At 41.6% G+C, this 19382-nt stretch overlaps 2 protein-coding genes, 1 long non-coding RNA gene and 1 pseudogene across 3 annotated transcripts; 1 reads left to right on the top strand and 3 right to left on the bottom strand.

The window, feature by feature from the left end:
- Window positions 1-8: 8 nt before the first annotated feature.
- LOC135332459 (uncharacterized) lies at window positions 9-2463 on the bottom strand (annotated as a pseudogene).
- A 2617-nt stretch (window positions 2464-5080) lies between these two features.
- LOC135330974 (uncharacterized) lies at window positions 5081-9380 on the top strand. The gene is made up of 8 exons (XM_064525970.1): window positions 5081-5226; window positions 5495-5826; window positions 6230-6331; window positions 6701-6913; window positions 7022-7117; window positions 7179-7247; window positions 7355-7536; window positions 8509-9380. The coding sequence occupies exons 1-8, from the start codon at window positions 5204-5206 to the stop codon at window positions 9268-9270; spliced, it is 1779 nt and encodes a 592-aa protein (XP_064382040.1). The 5' UTR covers window positions 5081-5203; the 3' UTR covers window positions 9271-9380.
- Window positions 9381-9496: 116 nt separating this feature from the next.
- LOC135330846 (uncharacterized) lies at window positions 9497-14772 on the bottom strand. Its single transcript, XM_064525792.1, has 8 exons — window positions 14630-14772; window positions 12670-13778; window positions 12088-12210; window positions 11584-11835; window positions 10912-11045; window positions 10570-10678; window positions 10259-10374; window positions 9497-9895 (listed from the first exon to the last, which is right to left on the bottom strand). Exons 1-8 carry the CDS (start codon window positions 14732-14734, stop codon window positions 9636-9638), a joined length of 2208 nt encoding a protein of 735 aa, XP_064381862.1. The 5' UTR covers window positions 14735-14772; the 3' UTR covers window positions 9497-9635.
- Window positions 14773-15033: 261 nt separating this feature from the next.
- On the bottom strand, window positions 15034-18106 carry LOC135333724 (uncharacterized). The gene is made up of 2 exons (XR_010394031.1): window positions 17888-18106; window positions 15034-17762 (listed from the first exon to the last, which is right to left on the bottom strand). It is a non-coding gene; the product is annotated as an uncharacterized LOC135333724 (long non-coding RNA).
- Window positions 18107-19382: the final 1276 nt, after the last annotated feature.

The raw sequence follows: 19382 nt of genomic DNA on the forward strand, positions 1-19382 counted from the left end.
GCATGAGATTGTATAATTTCGAATTCAAAGAAGGGTATACGAATACGTATACATATGTAGTTGTACAGAACTATTTCACTGTGGGATAAATTAAAGTTCTATTCGTATACAGGTATACAGCAGCAAATTTAAAAGGTATAAAAACTTGCACAATAAAGTATTCCGACTAAACAATACACTATAATTATACTACAACTGTCCATTGCTGCGTATAGATTTAGTCAGATGACATGATGAGTATCCATGTGATACTCTTGGGGTCCATGGTGACAGTCACCACCGCGTTGTAGCCTCTATCCAACCCACACACGAGTGCTTTGTCAGATAGGCCAGTGTAGTACAGTGGTAGACTGATGTTGCGTGTTATGGCCACTGGAGTGGGGTTGAATATCATGGCTAGACCGCGGTGGTCAAGGTGAGGGTTCACGTGCAGCACACAGTCGTAATCTGTGCATGCGTGCAGGGGAAAATAGCAATACATTATTACTATTACCATAAACTTTTATAGCTATGCTATAAGTCGAAAAAATGTGACACTCTATAGACATGCAGATATAATTATGTTAAACGTGTAATTTTCGTTGGTGAAAATGTTTGTATTCATGAACTATAATTAATTTTATAACTATTCTGTATTTTTTTAGAGCTGACGTTGAACCTGTTGCATGCGGTAGAATCATTTCGTAGTTTTAGTTTTCGTATAATTGTGATTACAATACGACAAATTCCACCATACGAAAATAACCCGCTATTATATATATTTATACGGTACATAATTAATCACTTCTATTCCCTAGCTCCCATGCACACACCTTGCATGTCTGGTCTCCTCACATGGACTATGTCACTGATCAGAATGTCACGATAGGTCTTGTAGAAACCCACCCACTTCTCCACCAACTGCATGGTTGCATCAGTGTCATACAACCTGCATGCATGCAGGGAGACCATTAAACCAGACGGTGCATGCATTAGATTCTGAAAAATGATGTGTGGTTTTTGACGTAAGTGCGTGACTATTGTGGCAAATATTAGGAAAAAACGCACGTTTGCTACAATAGTCACGCACTCGCGTGAAAACCACACATCATTTTATATATCCTTATACTTTATACACATACCTGGGGCCACGATAACAAGCTGCAACTCCGTAACCAAGGTATTGTGCCAACGCCCACTCATACTCCACTAGGTGCTCAGACAGTGGCTCAAACTGAGCAGCAGAACCACCTGTTAGTATGTGGAGGGGGCGGATACATTATATAGCGGAATATGGAACAATATACGGACAATAAAATTGAAAGCAGGCATTGAAAGAGACCTTTTTCAAATAATGATTTTGTGGCCAGAAATTAAAGGAAATTACTGATTAATTAATTAAGCGCCTCAAAATTTAGCGCTATATTTGTATACAGCATGGTATAATCATTACCCTAACGTACATACATACCTCCGTGATACACGACCAGTGGTACAAACATCCATCCCTGGGTGGGTATGTAATGGTAGGTGTCATCATACATCCCCTGTCTGCTCACACTGAGGTCCTCCCAGCGAGGCAGGCTGTACTGGTTCTCATTATAACTGAAGCAAGAGGGACAAGTATTCAGCATGCATGCATGGTGAGAGGAGAATGCATGGACCATGCAAACAAACAAATTACTACATAGACCTAATAAATGATGTACACTGATTATAATTAATAACTGGCGGAGGTGTGGTGGGTGTGGTTAGCTGAGCCGCACGTTGCACCTCCATATGGTCCGTCAGTCTCAAGCATAGAGAGACCAGTTTGGTTGATGAAAGTGAAGATGATGTCATTAATCTTGTCATACCTATACAACGAACAAATACACTAGCTATAATTATTATGACTGAATTGCACACGCACATTAATTTTGGCCTCAAAACAAAAGCAATTGCTAATCCATGTAGTGGATTAACTATCAACTAAATGCAGCTTGATTAGCTCCGAAAAGAAGCCCATTTCAGAAAAATTACCTACTATAACAGAAAATAGAACACACTGTAACAAAAGCAATGATCTGCATCTATTGTTAATACAATTATAACCGTAGTAACAACATTGTTTCACTCACCATCCAGAAGCGAAGCAAGCATCCGGTGTTAGTTGTCCTGATTATAGTTGTATGATGAGAACACAGCTAAAACCACAACAATGTTGCACTAGGTTACAATACTAACAGGGAATTGAAAAAACTCTGATACCTTGTTATAGGTCTGCAACACTGAGCAAATTTAAAAAGCATGACCGGGCCATGGTTGCGTGTGTGTGGATCGAGGGAGGGTATACAATTATTATAGAGCAAAGCTACTATACTATGGGCTACAGAAATTTACACACACACCTTGCTGGGGTGAGGTGGTTTCTTGCTGATCGACTGATGTGTTGTACTTTGCTGCTGCATGTGCTATATATAATAGAGAGACGATAGGTCCATTTCACCAGGCCTGGAGGGAGTCACGTCAATACTCCTGGAGGGGGGTTAAAAATAGATACTCAAAAGTTGTGCTCACGAGTGAACTTCACTATAGATACGATATTATTTTGTAAATCTTCTGAAATAGAAGATTGAATAGGCAATTATTAGCTGGTAATTATCGTATGAACCACCAACAATATTGGTACAACTCAGAATGGTGTAGGTCATGTGATAGCATCTCCTGACACCCACTCTGCAGACACACGTACCTGTGTGTGCTTGATACCTCCATTCACTCAGTCTAGGAGTAGACACCATGCAGGCAGGGTGAAGGATACAATAGCACACACAGAGATGTTGGGGCACTGTGGGAGGAGGGAGATGTATTGATGAGCATCATTACACTAGTCACCATAGTGAGACATGTGTACACACGTACCTGTGTGTGCTCCATTCATGAGGCAGTGATTAAACCTGGGTAACAAATGTGGACTCATACATCGTACATGCAATTGATCGAGACATGAGCAAAGAAATGGCAAACTACTACAACACGTCCACAGTGCATGGGCTAACTTTGTGGAGGAGGCTGATCACATAATTATTAACAGGTTGCCTAGCTCGCTCTATAAGCCTAGAATTATATGAATTGTTTGTAATTAAACAATAGTTACAATTAACACATACAAAGTCATACATTAGGCAGTACCTATAGTTTGTATACAGGGCATCATTATTGACACTGCAGGCAACCTTCATCCAGCCTGGGACTAATGCAAGGAATAGTTATACCAAGAAGCACCCCTCATGTTTCAGCAGCAAAGTGTTGCTGTCTTGACTGAAAGTAGAGGTATTTAATGTCTGAGTAGGGGAAGTCCCTGCATAGGAAAGAATAAAGAGAATGTTTTACCACAATAATGTAGATCTATAGTTGTAAGGGGAGAAATTGACAGAGCAATACCTTGTGTGTTTGAACAAAGTTAAGCTTCAATGGAGAGACAAGACTCAGAGTGAGTGAACATGTAGACTATAACTAACCTGACTACTCTAGTGCCACCTTTCATTGCATAGACCACTGCCTGAATGTTGAGAGGAGAGACAGGATGATAATGGACGTACCTTCTATGTAGACCAAACATCCGGACGCACACAATGGCATCGACCAATCAGTGAACAGGACATACGGCAAAGGTATATGTGCACCTGGGGATTGTTAGGAGGCACTTGACAACTACTTAGCTTATAATTCAGCAGCTTCATAAAATAATGTCAAGTATCGATCTCTTATAATTACTATTTTATAATCATTACCTATAGCTACTAAAATTAATATAACGCCTTTTAGGACATAATTATAATTACCTCGTAATTATTGCATCAATTCTCGTTTGCCTCGAATATACGAATATATAATTCCTATTAATTTAATGTGAAGTTTTTCATTATAGCTAGAGGGCCACTTATGTAAGTGTGTGCATTGCATTAACTACCGTATAGCGGGTGATTTTTGAGGGGTAAAATATTCGTTATTTCCGTGGGCAAGCTGACCTCCACCCTACATGAAAACAGTTTACCGGAACGCATGCCAGGCAGTACAGGCAATAACATCAACCGACATTTTTACAGACGAAAATCAACGTTTTCGATTTGTCGCATGGATTTTTACCCCACGAGTATTACCCACTATCTATCATCTATCATAATTATTCGAAAGTCTTCAGTCTTAAAAAGTACATTATTTTGACTCTTGTCCATTCCTCATTACACGCGTTGTGTGGCTTGCATCATTAAATAATGGTATGTGCATTTTCAGAATAGTTTGTTGTACACAGCTTGTCACACACTTTCTAACCCCAAGATGGCTTGTATAATAAGATGCACACTCGTCATTTATTTTTGTTACAATATTTTCTTAAGCATTGCCTGTGATCTAATATTGACTTGTGTACAGGATCATCCTCAGAGAAGGATACCAGCAATGGAGACCAGCCGATTGTTCTGACTGGAGCGGATATTAATACAATTTGTGAGAGTCTGAAAACTGCCACCTATAATTGGTTTGATTTAGGATTGGCTCTCGGAGTGAAGAGTAATGATTTGAAAGACATTGAAGATGAATACCGCCATAACAAACGCCGCCTAATGGAGATGGTGGGCAAGCGTCTTGAAGTCACTGATCCAGAGCATCCGATGACATGGCCTTACATATGTGAATGTCTAAGGAGGCCTACTGTTGAGCGTAACGATGTAGTTGAGGAAATTGAAGACAAGTATGTGAGGACAGCAACTGCAGTTGCTCATAGTGCCACCAACTGATCATGAGAACCTGACAAGGTGTGTTTGCACTATTAATGTGAATCTGATCTATATTTTCATTGCATACAATATTTTGTTGCAGAGCTTATAAGACTCTAGTTGATTGTGCTTCTCATGTTTTCATATAGATATACTGGAAGGGGACAAATGAAGATCGCAAGTGAAGAATCATGCAATCAATAATTACAATGACTCTTTGCTGACTGTATACATTATAAAGTATGATCATGAGTTACTGACATTTACAAGGTTGAGCTGTGAGATTCAATTTCTAGCTTTCTAGTTTAGTGACCCTTTTCCATTGTTCCTGGTACAGGAGTTGCTAGCTTGGAACAAGGCCGCTTTAGAAGACGTACGCTTTCCCTGCGGCTTGGAATCGAGGCAGATGGGGTGGGGCCATCTTATTAAAATGGGAGACTGAGAATAAATACTGAGAACTAGAAATGGCTACTGAACAAGACTTAGGGTGAGTGAACATGTAGACTATAATTACTACTCATGGTAGCACCTTGTGATTGCATGGAGGGAGGCTCATTCCATTAGTAGAGTCAGAATAGGCTATGAATCATAGTACAGTGTTCCACCAGGCTGATCATCATAATTATTATGATCAGAGGTGAAACACTGTACAGCAAAATGACAGCTGGATATGTGCATGGTGTCACTTGTATAAACTATATACACATATCAAGTAATTCTGTATGACTGACCCCCCAACCATCTATTTTGTACAGTAATCAAAACAAGCTAGCTGAGGACTTATACGAGGCTGTAGACAATGATGACGTCACTAAAGTTAGGTCCCTGTTGGGACAGGGGGCAAACCCCAACCACCAGCTCTACTGGAGTGACGAGTGGGTGAGTGACGAGTGGGCGGATAAGAGGCCTCCATTACACTGGGCTTGCTGGAGGGGCTACCTTGAGATTGCGAAGAATCTTGTTACCCATGGAGCTCGTACTGATAAAGGTGGTGGGACGTACAACAAGACTCCACTTCACTATGCGTGCCAGGGAGGTGATAAGGAGATGGTGCAGTACCTGATCCAAGAGCTCAAATGTAGCACTGGTAAGCAGTCGTGTATTAATCAAATAATGTTTCTCCGTATCTAAATTTAAACAGTATAAACCCCACTTGGAGTCTGTATCATAGCAACTGGGTGAGGTTTAACTACCATAATCTCCGCATTCCTCATAAACTCCCTTGCCTTGAGGGAACATAATAATTATGTAGGCCTATAGCGAAAAAATGTTTAGAGATAAATTTGTGTCAAATTTGCTTATATTTTACATAGTAAGCGATGTACGTACGTTAGTACAGTATTACTTATGCTTTTGCGTATGATATATTTTAAAGTTGAAAAATTTCGTGATTTGGTTGAATTACTGTACCTGACCATTTTGTTTCTCCGTTCACCATAATATTTTCTATATTAGTATCTGTGTGATAGTTGAACTCTGTTTCACAACAGATGTGAGGGATAAATATAACATGACTTCTCTTCACTGGGCTTGTGTGAGAGGAAGTAAAGACGTGGTACAGTATCTGGTGGAGGAGAGGAAGATGGATGTTGGTGAGATTTAGTGTGCTCTTGATAGTCTAGCTCTGTATTTGTTCCCATAGCTTCTCCTACTGTTTGTATTTGCTTCTGCCCAGTTGATATTAGACACAGATTCTGTGTAACTACCGTATAACGCGAAATTTTCGAGGCACTTATATTTCGTGGATTGGCCTCTAAAAGCATTTCGTTGCATAATGTTCGCGGAATGACTGCTTACCGGAAGCCACACCTTTAAATCTTTGCACATTATAGCAGATAATTCTAATTAAATAACAATTTTCGTAGACTTGTAGGATTGCTAACCGACGAAATTCGCGAAAATTAAGCCCCTCGAAAATGTTGCGCTATACGGTATTTTGTTTGACTCTGTGTAATGTACAGATGTGAGGGATGATGAGGAACAGTCACCACTGGACAATGCTATGGAGTGTCTTGATGATTGTGAAGGTTGTGTGGATGTTGCCCTCTACCTGATGAGCCGTGGCTGTGCATGTGGTGATGAGGACAAAGCCAGGTTACTCTGTGCAGCATGTTCCCTTGGCAAGCTGGGTGTCGTGAAGGAACTGGTTGAGCAACACAAAGTTGACCCCAACAGTAAGCATTAGTATGTACTTGGTGGAGAAGGCCAACTGTGATATCAGTGAGTACAACACAACCACCATGCAGTGTTATACCTTTGTTTCTACACCCACTCTTGCTCAGGTGCAACTGACTATGATGGCATTACTCTTCTTGACATTGCTACAATGGAGGGTCACACTGAAATTGCTGACTACCTCAAGTCTCTACCACAACAATGTAAGCTCACTAGGATCATGAGTACACAGTGTGGTCCAATACAGCTACTCTCTCTATACAGATGCTGTGACTGGAGACACTGACTCCAGGAGTGACGAGAATGGACCACCACCAACAAAGAAACGAAAAAGTAACTATTATCTCATGTGCACGTACATCTTAATTCATCTCTCGTCCCCGTCTCTCACACCCACACCACACCAACACTTACACACACACACATCCTCCCACACACAGACACACACGCCCAGCAAGTGACTCTGAGAGTGTGTCCTAACTGTAAGGAGAGGTGTCACATCCGCTGCAAGAAATGTCCCGAATGTGAGCACGAGTTCCCTCCTTCCAGTAAGAGCAGGGCCAAACCCGACCAGGATATTGTGAAAAACCCTTCAAACCTACTGCAGATACTACAGAAAAAGGTCACTACACAGTACCAAGAGTATATTAGGCATATGCGGAGAGTAACGTGACTTCCTGTATCTTTCATGGGCTTGGAATTTGCACACTGACCAATCCAAGTGTGGGTGATGTAATCTATCAAGAAAGTAAATTCCAAGTTTGTGACAGATACAGGAAGTCACGTTACTCTCCGCATACATCTGATGTACAGTATTGTGACAGTACATACTTTAAACTGTATTGTACAGCCTTAAAAAATATTAATTTCATCACATCAAACAACCCCCCCCCCCCACACACACACACACACACACACACACACACACACACACACACTACTATCTATTTGTTTCGACTAATGCCTGTTGCTAATTCTAAGAACCAAAATTTGAGGTTAATGTTTGTTGTATGCTTGCTTCAGTTTATTAATAACCACATAGAAGAACCCACATTCCCCAACCCCACTTATCAACTACATGTACCCACAAAACACACACACACACACACACACACACACACACACACACACACACACACACACACACACACACACACACACACACACACACACTACTATCTTGACTAATGCCTGTTGCTAATTCTGAGAACCAAGATTTGAGGTTAATGTTTGTTGTATGCTTGCTTCAGTTTAACCACATAGAAGAACCCACATTCCCCAACCCCACTATCAACTACATGTACCACAAAACCTGACCCAGACAATACAGGGTTGTACTTTATACCTAAGCCCCCCTCAGAAGTTTTCTTTTTTAAAAGCCAACTTGAAGTATCACAGCAACCAATATCAAGTCCAAGTTAGAAGATAAGTCTTATAACTCATGTTAGCTTGACCTCAACGTTTTACAGCTTTACAATAATTATTCAGCATGGCCCCAATGTGAACACATGACACGCCCAGTCGCTCATGCCACACCTAATTTAATTTTCACACATCAAACAACCCCCCCCCCCACACACACACACACACACAGGTTGACCAATTGTCTCTGTTAGGATTTGACATTGTCGTACTAGTGCACAGAGATTCAAGCAAATCACATGACACGCCCAGTCGCTCACGCCACACCTACAGGAAGTTTGTGACCCCCGGACTGGCCGAGAGCTTTGTTGAATCTCCTCTGGTGTACGGCAGTTGGAAAGATTTCTGTAGTTCTGACAAGACCTCAACTGGACACGCTCAGAAATCCAAGAACCCACGAAAGAAAAAAGGAGTACAAACGAATACTACTACTACCACTCAGGAAGGGGACAGATCACATGATACGAGTGGAGTTTCGCATGATCAAGACAATGTATCTCAAGACAGCAATGGTCCCAATACTCAATCACAAGCAGCACCAACCTCTACTGACTTGACACCACTCTGGAATACAATATCTTCTCTTCGTCAGCAAATCGATTCCATGCAATCCAGTTTAAATGGCCCGCCCACTCACACGTACCCTCAACACATGTACCCCACAGCTACTGGTCTAATGAACACAGGGCAATCGACCTTTGTACCCGGGGGTGGTCCATTCAACACACCACTCCCCAACCATTTCACTGGACCTTCTTCACACAACTCAATGCTGGGACAGTCATCACGATTTAATCTGAATCCCATGTCCTTCCCAATGTTTCCATTTTCACCTGCTCCAGCAAATTATCGTTTCCCTTCACCGATTACACCGTTAGAGTCGTCTAGGCAACCAATGAACTCTGACCCAAACACTGACTCAATAGATCCGTGAACTTTGCAATAGAATTTGAAGTTATAAAGTCATGTACGTTGTAAAAAATAATTATGCTGTAATTATTTGTTCTGTGCGTACTATACTATAAAATACTTGAATCAATTAAATGACTGTGTATCAATTACATAATAAATAGAAAGTGCTCCCATGGCCATGCATGCGCACATGTATAATTTCGAATTCAAAGAAGGGTATACGAATACGTATACATGTAGTTGTACTATTTCACTGGGATAAAGTTTTATTCGTATACAGGTACAGCAGCAAATTTAAAAGATATAAAAACTTGCACAATAAAGTATTCCGACTAAACAGTACACTATAATTATACTACAACTGCATGTCCATTGCTGCGTATAGATTTAGTCAGGTGACATGATAAGTATCCATGTGATACTCTTGGGGTCCATGGTGACAGTCACCACCGCGTTGTAGCCTCTATCCAACCCATACACTGCCCCCGGACTCTGTCCCTCAGGCAACACGAGTGCTTTGTCAGACAGGCCAGTGTAGTACAGTGGTAGACTGATGTTGCGTGTTATGGCCACTGGAGTGGGGTTGAATATCATGGCTAGACCGCGGTGGTCAAGGTGAGGATTCACGTGCAGCACACAGTCGTAATCTGTGCATGCGTGCAGGGAGAATGTGTATAGCAATACATCATTTACATCAAACTTTTTTAGCTACGCTATAATAATTATTATGATAAGTTGAAAAACATGTGACTCTATAGACAGATATAATTATGTACAGCATGTAATTTTCGTTGGTGAAAATGTTCGTATTCATGAACTATAATTAATTTTTATACCCATATAAATATTCTGTATTTTTGTAGAGCTGACGTCGAGCCTATTGCATGCGGTAGAATCATTTCGTAGTTTTAGTTTTCAATACGACAATTTCCACCATACGAAAATACCACGCTAGATATTTATACGGTACATAATTAATCACTTCTGTTCCCTAGCTCCCATGCACACACCTTGCATGTCTGGTCTCCTCACATGGACTATGTCACTGATCAGAATGTCACGATAGGTCTTGTAGAAACCCACCCACTTCTTCACCAACTGCATAGTTGCATCAGTGTCATACAACCTGCAAGCATGCAGGGAGACCATTAAACCAGACGGTGCATGCATTAGATGTAAAAAATTATGTGTGGTTTTTGACGTAAGTGCGTGACTATCGTGGCAACTATCAGGAAAAAACGCACGTTTGCTACAATAGTCACGCACTCAGCGTGAAAACCATGCACACATCATTTTATATATCCTTACTTTATACACATACCTGGGGCCACGATAACAAGCTGCAACTCCGTAACCAAGGTATTGAGCCAACGCCCACTCATACTCCACTAGGTGCTCAGACAGTGGCTCAAACTGAGCAGCAGAACCACCTGTTAGTATGTGGAGGGGGCGGATACATTATAATTATATAGATTATATATAGCTAATGTGGAACGGAATATGGATAACAAAATTGAAAGCAGACATTGAAAGCTTAGAAAGAGACCTTTTTCAAATAATGTTGTGGCCAGAAATTAAGGATTAATTAATTAAGCGCCTCAAAATTTAAGCGCTATATTTGTATACAGCATGGTATAATCATTACCCTAACATACATACATACCTCCGTGATACACGACCAGTGGTACAAACATCCATCCCTGGGTGGGTATGTAATGGTAGGTATCATCATACATCCCCTGTCTGCTCACACTGAGGTCCTCCCAGCGAGGCAGGCTGTACTGGTTCTCATTATAACTGGAGCAAGAGGGACAAGTATTCAGCATGCATGCATGGTGAGAGGAGAATGCATGGACAATGCAAACAAACAAATTACTGCATAGACCTAATAAATGATGTACACTGACTATAATAATTATTGCAACGTTCTTATACACACAAGAAATAGTGATAAAAATGATGTCCATCTCATGCACTCAAAGTTAACTATAATTATAGAGGGGGGGGACAAGTAAATAATAGCCTGGAACTAACACTACATCAGGTACACTAACTATACAGTACTGCAACGTTCGTAACACAAAAAGCGAGCGATGATCTGAGCACACCACGTACATACATACATGTACTGATTATTGTATAGCTCTATCAAAGAGCTGCTGAATGCATCTTTAGCTTCGAATTCGGACATTTCTAACACAAGTTATGGATATTAAACTAAAAATTGGGCCCAAAATAAATCGCCGATCAAAACGTATGCTATATATATACTATTGAATTGCAATGCATCTCCTCCCCATACAAACAACACATGCAGACATTAATTATATCTCACCCCATTCCAGACTTGCTTCCTCCCCAATAGAAATAGTTGTCAGGTTGGTTGATAAACACGTTCTTTGCTCGTAGCTCAGAATAGAGCTGTGCTTGTAGTCGTGTCTGCCAGTACACGGAGTCACTGGCAGAGGTGTGGTGGGTGTGGTTAGTTGAGCCGCACATTGCACCTCCATATGGTCCATCTGTCTCAAGCATAGAGAGACCAGTTTGGTTGATGAAAGTGAAGATGATGTCATTAATCTTGTCATACCTATACAATGAACAAATACACTAGCTATAATTATTATGACTGTATTTAGAGAGCACACGCACATTAATTTTGCCCTCAAAACCAAAGCAATCTATGTTGTGGCACTATCAACTAAGTGCAACTTGATTAGCTCCGAAAAAAAGCCCATTTCAGAAAAATTCCCTATAATAGAAAATGGAACACACTGTAACAAAAGCAATGATGTATTGTTTATTATAACGTAGTAACAACAGCTGATATAGTTTCACTCACCATCCAGAAGCGAAGCAAGCATCCTGTGTTAGTTGTCCTGATTGTGGGTTGACTACGTCCCACTGGTCCCCCACGTTCCCCCCATATCCCCCGTGACCCCGATCAAGGTCTATCAGATCATACCTGTGTGTGTGTTGTGTGTGTGTATGGTGCATGTGACAGTGTGCATAATTAAAAAAATAAAAAATAATGGTCCCAAGATACTGTAAAGTTGTCTAATACGCACATGTGATACTGATAGGGTGAAAGAAAACTGAGAGTGAAAGGAAGGGGAAGAAAGATGATATAGTGCATGTGGAAGAAAGGGGGAGAGAGTGGGAAACAATGAAAGAAAGAGAGCGGAGGGATAGTGGGAAACAAAGAAAGAAAGAGAGCGGAGGGATAGTGGGAAACAAAGAAAGAAAGAGAGTGGAGGGATAGTGGGAAACAAAGAAAGAAAGAGAGTGGAGGGATAGTGGGAAACAAAGAAAGAAAGAGAGTGGAGGGATAGTGGGAAACAAAGAAAGAAAGAGAGTGGAGGGATAGTGGGAAGAGAGGGCAGGGCGCTCCAGCTAATCAACATACAAAAGTACATACACTTACCCTCCAACTTCAATTCCTTGTGACTTTGCATACTGAATATCTGCAGTGATAGCGTCGATATTAGTCTTGTCCATATCCTCCAGTTTGAAACCAGAACCAAAACTGTAAATATACATCTCAAAACCAACTGCAACCATTTGATCAATAGACTTCTTAAAACCGGTTTTACTGGAATCTGTTCCGTGGAAAAATATTGGATTTTCTTGTGTTTGTGGTGCCAACAATCTCGTCATTTTGTGCCGACTCAGCGCAATCCTCTCGCGATCATAAGAATCCGTAACAAGTTCCAAAACTTTATAAGTATCAAATTGTGATAGCAGTGCTGAATTTATTTTTGAGGATTTCGAAGTGGTTGCAATTTCTACACCTGGTCCGAATGTGTAGGTACAATTGAGAACAGGTTCATCTGCCCCAGGGCTAACGCTACTGCCAGCTGCATCCATACCCCACTGCACTAGGCCACCGTGAGGCACGTTTGCTTCAACATAGAGCCATGATTCTGTTAGGGCTGATGTGTCGTGCTCCCAAGGCTGGGCCTGGGGCGATAAACTCAATGGAACGTACGGTTTTTGAGTACCGATGTATTCGATAACAGTCCGGTCCACTGTAACCGAAGTACTTGCTGCATTTTGAACTGTTAGCCATTTTGCTAAAATAGGTACACCCACATACATCTCGTAGTTCACTGTAACAATTATATTTGCATGAGAAGGTTTCTTCACATCTGCAGGAGGTTTGAAATTAAGCGATAGAGTCATTCCTTTAGGAGGCCAGCTAGCATCTGTTGGGGAATGCCTCAGTCCAGGTTCCCAATGAAATGGTGCAACTGGAGGGGTCTTGGTGTAGCCAGTGTACACAAAAGAGGACTGCAGTACAGTCAGTGTAGAGGTGTTCATGTAAGCGTGAGGTAGGGGGGAGAATAGACCTCCTATTGGGTAATCAATACCGTCTAGCGTTACGTAGCCCTCGGGAAAGATTGTGCGTAGTATGGGCTGTTGTTTTGTTTCACTGCGATAGTCGATTGTCCCGAAGGCAGGGGAGGTTGTAAAGATGCGAGAGATGAGTGTGTTACTGAGTGTGAGTTGATCTCCAGTCACAGTTAGTGTGACCTAATGATAGATAGAGAGAGTGGATCAACCGATGTATATATGCCTGGTACAGGTTATAGTTATACCTGAAAGCAACCAATGCATATATATGCAGGCGTATACACGCCTGCATATAGCCGTAGATATAATAGCCTGTACTAGCTGTAGAGTTATACCTGCATGCATGCATGCATGAAAGCAGGTGCAGTTCCTGATGATCGAGTGTAATGCAATAGCTGATATAAGGGCATGCACCATATATTGTAACAGCTTTGAATTGGATCTTCCCAACACAATAATTATGGCCCGGTATCCATTGTACTTATATTATAGTATTGTCCATGTACTCCTTCGAGCTGGCAGACATAATGTTCTTTGTTAACTCATTTAAAAACAAAACTAATCGCTTCTGCATTACTGATTTCGTCTCAATATCCTGTTCTAACACAAGGTCATCTGACAAGCTCACCCTCCGACACACCAGATCAAGCCACAATCAACACCGTCATTTCTATTTTAACCGTCTGCCCAGACTGTGGAACTGCCTACCGGCCATTGACATGTCTCTATCATCCCGATGCATAAAGACACTGATCAAGCGATTTCTATGGTCCCACTTTGTAACTCATTTCGACCCCTACAACATAATATGTTCCTTTTATTTTCTCTGTCCCTGCAGTAGATGCTCCACAATGCATATGATTAGTGTTCATTTGTGAATCACTTGTTCTCTATAATCTATCTCACACGGCAATCTGACTAGTTTCAGATTAGCCTTCAGCTGTACACTCACTATATTGTCCTGTTTTTTTGTAATCACCTGTATGTATGCTGAGAAACCATAATTATTATTATTATTATATTGTATCTACCTCATCTTTAATGCTGTTGATGAGCCAGTCCCTTGTGTCAGTGGAGTGGGTCTTTACCACCATGCAAAGCAGCGCACATGCAAGGAGTAACTGTACAGCCTCCATAGAGCAAGCTTTGTTTATCTAACAGTTTTTTGCAGAAAAAAGGGGGAGGGGCTGGTGCATTGGGAAGATCTGCCCCACTTAGCCTCGATTCCAAGCCGCTCTAAATTGAGAAAGACGGGCTGGGATCGAGGCTATGCAAAAATTTAATGTGGTTTTGCTAGCAGTTGCAATCAAACTGAACAGGCCGGCTGCATAATTATGCAGGCTTGCAGACAAGCTGCAGTATTATATAACATTTGGTTTATAAATCTAGGAAACCACATTAATTTACTCATGGACCCTTGTTTTTCATTGAGACATTGAGCTGACATATTTAATTAATAAACAGTTGTAATGCAATTAACAAGGTTGAGAAAGTAAGAGAAAAAGCTACAAAAAAAAAAAAAGAAAGTGAGTTGAGGTGGAATGTTGTCAGAGTAAAATAAAAATACACAGCAAATTGTACATAATTCTTGCATGCAATTGAACTTTCCTTCATCGCTGCAGTAAAATGTACGAAAAATATATTATGGCAGTTTTATTGTTACCTGATCTGTTGAATAATTAGTGTGTGACGCTTTCCAAGCTACCCAGGAGGTACGCCACAGAGCTCGTTCATATTATAGTGATTCGGCCCATATAGGACCCCCTATACACTCTCACATCCCAGGGAGCATGCAGGGGGTGCACGGACCCCCCGCAGCCAGATCCACACAGAAAGAGAGCAGGAGGCGCACGACCCCCCGCAGCCAGACCCACACAGAAAGAGAGCAGGGGGTGCACGACCCCCCGCATCCAGATCCACACAGAAAGAGAGCAGGGGGCGCACGACGATTTGAAAAGAATAATAGGCTGTTTACGTGATCATATTAAAAAGAATAGCATAATAGGAGCTAGGTAATATCTCGAGCATAATCTACCAACCTCTACGTACTTGTAAGGTATATACGTACGTACAGCGTTTACTTCCCATATTGAACTGCTCTAATCCTATTTAAAATAAAACGCTCTACGAACCTCCCTAGCCCTAGCCTAGCCTAGACTGGAAACCACTCCCTTCGCTCTGGGCTCTGGGGACTGGCAAGTTGCCGTATTGAGAGTTGTCCCGTTGGAATGCAATTAGAACAAACCACAAAAATGAGTAATGCGTGGGTGATATTATTTCATCCTCGATAACAGACCGCCAGTGATGTACTTATACTCGAGGCCGATCATATTTTTGTCAGTAATACAGTCATGTAGTTAGCGTGTGGGCGGTGGCACGTGAGTATTTGTGACGTTTACATTCTTGTGGCTGCGTGACATTCTTCACGCACTGGGACAACTCTCAACACGGCAGCTTGCCAGTCCCTTTCTCCCGAGAGAAGGGGACTGGTTTCCAGTCTAAGCCTAGCCCTGAGGCTCAGGCATATAAGATACAGTAACCCACCAGCGCAGCCAGAGAGAGAGAGAGAGAGAGAGACAGGTCCACCAGCGAGAGAGTCGAGTGTGAGCAGCGCAGTTGAGCAGCGCAGTTGAGCAGTCCAAGTGCAAGTGTAGAAATGCTCGAATAATTGCCCAACTGACTCTTTTATTATCTCCACAACAGGCGAAGGCAGGTTTTTTGTTTTGCAGCACCAATCAGATTGCAGAATGCTTACGTAATAGCTATCGGTTCGCTTCCCAACTCCTCCCCTTCTCTGAGCTCTGCGGTTAGAGGCGGCCAGGATTCGGAATTCCAAGATGATAATAATCTCTGAAAGGGGCAAGGCTACGGTGGCCCTGAGCGCTGCACTCTAGTTGGTAGTTCATACTTGATAGTTCAAATGCGTAGTTGGTAGTTAGCAGTTGCTACTTGATAGTTCAAATGCGTAGTTGGTAGTTCGCAGTTGCTACTAACTTGATAGTTCAAACACGTAGTTGGCAGTTGGCAGTTGGTAGTTCGCAGTTGGGAGTTGGTAGTTGCATGGTAGTTGGCAGTTGGTAGTTGGGAGTTGGTAGTTGGCTATGGTGGCCCTGAGCGCTACTCTAGTTGGTAGTTCATACTTGATAGTTCAAACGCGTAGTTGCTACTTGATAGTTCAAATACGTAGTTGGTAGTTCGCAGTTGCTACTTGATAGTTCAGTTGGCAGTTGGCAGTTGGTAGTTGGCAGTTGGCAGTTGGTAGTTGGCAGTTGGGAGTTGGCAGTTGGCAGTTGGGAGTTGGTAGTTGGGAGTTGGTAGTTGGTAGTTGGTAGTTGGCAGTTGGTAGTTGGCAGTTGGGAGTTGGTAGTTGGGAGTTGGTAGTTGGTAGTTGGCAGTTGGGAGTTGGTAGTTGGCAGTTCGTAACCTTTAAACTTTGCAACAATAATTAGCCTGCTTTTAAATTATGATAGGCACAGATATCTAGCTGGCCTAAGACAGCAATATTAGAATCTTATATGTACACATCTAGGTAGGGAGATCATTTCAAGTCTAATCCTCATGTACCTATATTCCCAGATCCCAGCAGGGAGGGGGGAATTATAGAAACAGGTTTTGCATGGCACTTTTAGATTCTATTGAGGCTATTTAAAGTTATGGTTAAAAGATTAGAGGCAGTGCAAAGATATATCTATATACAACCATAGATACACGAAAGAAAGGGATAGGCAACGCCCCACGTGATGCTAGGTAAATGCAGTGTGTGACGTCACACCCTCTGGTTGGAGGCGAGTTGCGCTCAAGAAAGTACACAATGATCCCTATATCTGCTTATTTTTCTCGTAGGGGGCCTAAAAGAGAAATTCAAAACAATCAGGCATCATGCACACATAGACCCAGCACTACTGATAGCTACAGTTGCTATGTTAGTGCCGAGTTTTCTTTTATTCAGCTTGATTTGTGTGAAAAAACACCGATTTGTCAGTTTATGTACCTATATCTCCAATATGAAATAATTTTATAACATGTACGTTTCACAGAATTAAAGTGTGTTTATAACTGCATGGAACAAAGCATATTTTCCAGCTCTCAATGCAGTGAAGTAGTAGCAGCACCATGAAACGCTTGTCCGAAGTCCAGAAAGTTTGCGTACCTCTCCTGCTCTTACTGTACATGGTAATGTAGTTTGAAGTACTCTAAGACACAGTTTAGGTATTAGAAAGTGGAACACAAGTATCTTTATCTGTATTGTGTGATCGAAGAGATGGCATTTGAAGGACTTGGGAACATACCTGTTATGGTTTGTAGAGTGTACTGACACCCCCCTTTGGAGCTCACTTTCTCATCACTTTGCATATAGTAGCTCTAAAAGATTAATAGCCTATGTCTAAGTGTATCTGGTGTCTCCTCAAGAGCACAGTTTGCTATAATACTATAAGGCCACTCCAAGTGATACTCTGGTTTCTGGTCCACCGCCCGCATCAGATTTTATTCTTGGATTTCTATCTCATTATTGGATTTCTATCCCATTATTTCTACTACGCATGCGCAAAAAAAAAAGTCCATGCGGTACAAAATAGTGTGATAATGATATTCATTTGCAAAATAATGAGTTCATAAGGTGAAATTGATAATGACATAATGAGAAAAGCCGCCCGCCTGCATGCATTAGAAAAACTTTAGGACCAGAAACCAGAGTGTCACTTGGAGTGGCCTAAACTATTAATATCTTTACTGACATTTTGAGTGCACACACCCCTTTTTGCTCATTACACGCCCCTTTTTAGCAACTCGCCTCATCCAACAGAAGTGCTGGGTGTTGCCTATCCCTTTCTTTGTATCTATGATACAACATTTGCTAACTGCAAAGTTTAAAGGTCACGAACTCCCAACTGCCAACTCCCAACTGCGAACTACCAACTACCAACTGCCAACTGCGAACTACCAACTACCAACTGCCAACTGCGAACTACCAACTACCAACTGCCAACTGCGAACTGCGAACTCCCAACTGCCAACTGCCAACTATCAACTGGAGTAGCACTCAGGGCCACCGTAGTTGGCAGTTGGCAGTTGGTAGTTGGCAGTTGGGAGTTGGTAGTTGGCAGTTCGTAACCTTTAAACTTTGCAACAATAATTAGCCTGCTTTTAAATTATGATACTGACACCAATAGATATCTAGCTGGCCTAAGACGGCAATATTAATCTTATATGTACACATCTAGGTAGGGAGATCATTTCAAGTCTAATCCTCATGTACCTATATTCCCAGATCCAGCAGCAGGGAGGGGGGAATTATAGAAACAGGTTTTGCATGGCACTTTTAGATTCTATATATTGAGGCTATTTAAGAACACACATACCCAAGATTAAGTGTTTTAATCTGCGTGCCAAGTAGCCTCGATTCAAGGCCGATTAAAATACGGATTGCAGGGGTGATAGTGCGCATGCACTTCAAATTACCCAGTATGGGTAATCGTACCACGAACGTAAAACCTTAGTAAATTATCCAGAAATTAGTCCGTTTACTAAGAATATGTTCCGTTGTGGAGACCTAAATTAATAAAGGATATCAAGTCACTAGAAAAAGTGCAACGCAGAGCCACAAAATATATCCTTAATGATTATGTATCAGACTACGCAAGACTCTGCAAATTAAAGTTATTGCCCCTCATGAGATGGTTTGAACTGCAAGATATCATGTTTATTGTGAAATGTATGCAGCAGCAGTCGGACGATATAAGAGAACTAGTATCTTTCACTTCATCCAAAACCAGGGCAGGCTGC

The sequence above is a fragment of the Halichondria panicea genome, chromosome 1, assembly GCF_963675165.1.
Source record: "Halichondria panicea chromosome 1, odHalPani1.1, whole genome shotgun sequence".
Classification (NCBI taxonomy): domain Eukaryota; kingdom Metazoa; phylum Porifera; class Demospongiae; order Suberitida; family Halichondriidae; genus Halichondria; species Halichondria panicea.